This window comes from Pseudophryne corroboree, chromosome 10, assembly GCF_028390025.1.
Source record: "Pseudophryne corroboree isolate aPseCor3 chromosome 10, aPseCor3.hap2, whole genome shotgun sequence".
In the NCBI taxonomy this organism is placed as follows: domain Eukaryota; kingdom Metazoa; phylum Chordata; class Amphibia; order Anura; family Myobatrachidae; genus Pseudophryne; species Pseudophryne corroboree.
This window is the reverse complement of record NC_086453.1, coordinates 9396457-9400373: the sequence shown is the minus strand read 5'-3', so window position 1 is coordinate 9400373 and position 3917 is coordinate 9396457. Positions and strand designations below refer to the sequence as shown.

At 48.3% G+C, this 3917-nt stretch overlaps 1 protein-coding gene across 1 annotated transcript; it reads left to right on the top strand.

Annotated features, from left to right (window-relative positions):
- Window positions 1–1029: 1029 nt before the first annotated feature.
- Window positions 1030–3510, top strand: LOC134965746 (E3 ubiquitin/ISG15 ligase TRIM25-like). The gene has a single exon (XM_063942092.1). The coding sequence runs from the start codon at window positions 1074–1076 to the stop codon at window positions 2724–2726; it is 1653 nt and encodes a 550-aa protein (XP_063798162.1). The 5' UTR covers window positions 1030–1073; the 3' UTR covers window positions 2727–3510.
- The last annotated feature ends 407 nt before the right edge of the window (window positions 3511–3917 follow it).

The window sequence follows — 3917 nt, the reverse complement described above, 5'->3', positions numbered from 1 at the left end:
TTGCCAGCACACACCAAAAACGCTATAATTATATAGGGACAACCTTATATAAGTGTTTTCCCTTATAGCATCTTAATATATATATATAAGCATATCGCCAAATTAGTGCCCCCCCTCTCTGTTTTAACCCTGTTTCTGTAGTGCAGTGCAGGGGAGAGCCTGGGAGCCTTCCCTCCAGCCTTTCTGTGAGGGAAAATGGCGCTGTGTGCTGAGGAGATAGGCCCCGCCCCTTTTTCGGCGGCCTCGTCTCCCGCTCTTAACGGATTCTGGCAGGGGTTAAATATCTCCATATAGCCTCCGGAGGCTATATGTGAGGTATTTTTAGCCAAAATAGGTATTCATTTGCCTCCCAGGGCGCCCCCCTCCCAGCGCCCTGCACCCTCAGTGACTGCCGTGTGAAGTGTGCTGAGAGGAAAATGGCGCACAGCTGCAGTGCTGTGCGCTACCTTTAGAAGACTGAGGAGTCTTCTGCCGCCGATTCTGGACCTCTTCTTACTTCAGCATCTGCAAGGGGGCCGGCGGCAAGGCTCCGGTGACCATCCAGGCTGTACCTGTGATCGTCCCTCTGGAGCTGATGTCCAGTAGCCAAGAAGCCAATCCATCCTGCACGCAGGTGAGTTCACTTCTTCTCCCCTAAGTCCCTCGTTGCAGTGATCCTGTTGCCAGCAGGACTCACTGTAAAATAAAAAACCTAAGCTAAACTTTCCTAAGCAGCTCTTTAGGAGAGCCACCTAGATTGCACCCTTCTCGGCCGGGCACAAAAATCTAACTGGCTTGGAGGAGGGTCATAGGGGGAGGAGCCAGTGCACACCACCTGATCCTAAAGCTTTACTTTTTGTGCCCTGTCTCCTGCGGAGCCGCTATTCCCCATGGTCCTTTCAGGAACCCCAGCATCCACTAGGACGATAGAGAAAAATAAATGATGTCCCTTTATATTGTGGGAGTGTCCCTTTGTTTAACTGAGCCTGCAGCTATAATGAGTGACCACTTAGCCTCGCCCTGTGTGCAAAATGTAACTGCTCGGGTTTCTGAGTGACAGAGTTCACTTCCATTTCCCTCTTCTGCTGCCAGCAATGGCGTCTGCTGATCTGAGACAGGAGCTGAACTGTTCCATCTGCCTGAGCATTTATACAGATCCTGTGACCCTGAGATGTGGCCACAACTTCTGCTGGGTCTGTATTGATCGTGTGCTGGATACACAGGTGGGGGCTGGAGCTTATACCTGTCCTGACTGCAGAGCAGAGTGTCAGGAACGTCCTGCACTTATACGGAACATAACTCTGTGTAACATAGTGGAGGGTTTCTTGTCTATTCGCCCAGATCAGGAGGAGACTGGGATCTTCTGCACTTACTGTGTGGACTCTCCTGTACCTGCAGCTACATCCTGTCTGCATTGTGAAGCTTCTCTGTGTAATAATCACCTGAGAGTACACAGAAAGTCTGCAGAACACGTCTTATGTGATCCCATCACTTCTCCAGGCAACAGAAAATGCTCTGTTCACAAGAAGATCCTGGAGTATTACTGCACTGAGGACGATGTCTGTATTTGTGTGTCCTGCCATTTGGCCAGAGAACATCGGGGACACCTGGTGGAGATGCTGGATGAGGCCTCTGAGAAGAAGAAGGAGAAGCTGAGAGATGTTCTGCAGAAACTGACAACGAAGAGAGAGGAGGCTGGGAAAAGAGTCCAAAGTCTGCATGAGCGCAGGAGAGATCGGGGAAAAGCAGCGGGTGTAACAGAGACAGTCACTGTCCTATGTAGAGACATCAGGAGACAGCTGGAAAACCTGGAGAAGAGAGTCCTGAGTGAGATCTCCAGGCAGGAACAGTGTGTGTCACAATTAGTCTCTGATTTGATCCAACAGCTGGAAGTAAAGAAGGACGAGCTGTCCAGGAAGATGCATCACATTGAGGAGCTGTGTAACATTTCTGATCCAGTGACTGTCTTACAGGAACCAGATACATGTGACTTGTGTGATACTGAGGACACAGAGAGACATGATAGCCAGGCCCGTGGTGCAGGAGATCTGGATGTGGGTCTTATCTCAGGGACATTACACATGTTAACTGATATAATCTCATGTGTAAATACAGGGATCTATGTGCAGGAGGCTACAGACCTATTACTGGATGTAACCACAGCTGGTAATACAGAATCGGATATAATAACAGGTATAAACACAGGGATCTATGTGCAGGAGGCTACAGATATATTACTGGATGTAACCACAGCTAGTAATAATATACAGATATCAGGTGATGGGAAAACTGCATCCTGGTCACCAAACCAGAAACGTCCAGAAACACCAGAGAGATTTCAGTACACTCAGGTAATAAGCACCAGGGGATTCTCCTCAGGGCGACATTACTGGGAGGTGGATGTCAGTAAATCAGCGATATGGAGGGTAGGGATGTGTTACCCCAGTATAGACAGGAGAAAAGGTCAGTCAGGCATTGGAGATAATAAATCCTGGTGTTTGAAAAGGTGGCATAATAGTCTGTATGTAGTGATACATGACAATACAGATATCCGGTTACCTGACAATACCCCCTGTGACACAGTGAGGGTGTATCTGGATTATGAGGCAGGACAGCTGTCCTTTTATTCTCTGGGTGACCCCATCAGACACTTACACACCTACACTGCCGCCCTCACTGAGCCCCTCCATGCTGCACTAGGTGTATGGGATGGTTGTGTAACTATATCTGGGGGAGTCAGGAGCTAGGAGAAATTACCATAAGGAATCTACCCAGAGACTGGTGACATCACAGGGAGAGGCATCTGATATATGATCCAGCCAATAGAATTAAGTAGTGGTTGGAGCTACTGCTGTGCTCTTCTCCCTGTGTAACTAGAGCCCTCATTCCGAGTTGTTCACTCGCTAGCTGCTTTTAACAGCCGTGCAAATGCTAAGCCACCGCCCTCTGGGAGTGTATCTTAGCTTAGCAGAAGTGCGAACGAAAGGATCGCAGAGCGGCTACAAAAAAAGATTGTGTAGTTTCAGAGTAGCTCCAGACCTACTCCTAGCTTGCGATCACTTCAGACTATTTAGATCCTGTTTTGATGTCACAAACACGCCCTGCGTGCGGCCAGCCATGCCCGCATTTCCCCAGGCACGCCTGCGTTTGTATCTGTCACGCCTGCGTTTTTACACACACTCCCCGAAAACGGTCAGTTACCTCCCAGAAACGCCCACTTCCTGTCAATCACTCTGCGGCCACCAGTGCGATTGAAAAGCTTTGCTAGACCTTGTGTGAAACTGCATCGGCTTTTGTGAAAGTACATTGCGCGTGCGCATTGAGCCGCATACGCATAAGTGCCGATTTTTAGCCTGATCGCTGCGAACAACGGCAGCTTTCGATCAACTCGGAATGACCCCCTAGGTGACTAGTGTATCTGGATTTGTTCCCATAGGGATGTGGGTCAATGGGTTACCTAATGTACAGTGCCAGGTGAGGTACAGCTTGTACATACGTTACAATAAAGCTATATATACATGCGTGTATTTATTCCTATCTGGTTTTCATTTACAAGCTTATTCATAGAAACATAGAATTTGACAGCAGATAAGAACCACTTGGCCCATCTTGTCTGCTCACATACACACACACAAACTTGTTGGACGGCAATTAACCTACCAGTATATTTGTGGAGTGTGGAAGGAAGTCAGAGTACCTGGAGGAAACCCACAGCACTGGGATAATATACAAACTCCACACAGTTGGGGCCGTGGTGGAAATCAAACCCATGACCTCAGTGCTGTGAGGCAGTTATGCGAACCATTACACCATCCATACTGCTATTAAAATAGAACAGTAATAAATCAGTTGCACTTCCAGGTCTGTTTGGGTGTTAGATGTTTATCACTGTTGGGTGTCACACAACAGCTGAAGGTCTGGTAACTAGGCGGTCAGGG

Coding starts and splice junctions, on each gene's coding strand:
- LOC134965746 (XM_063942092.1), top strand. CDS start 1,074: ATGGCGTCTGCTGATCTGAGACAGGAGCTGAACTGTTCCATCTGCCTG.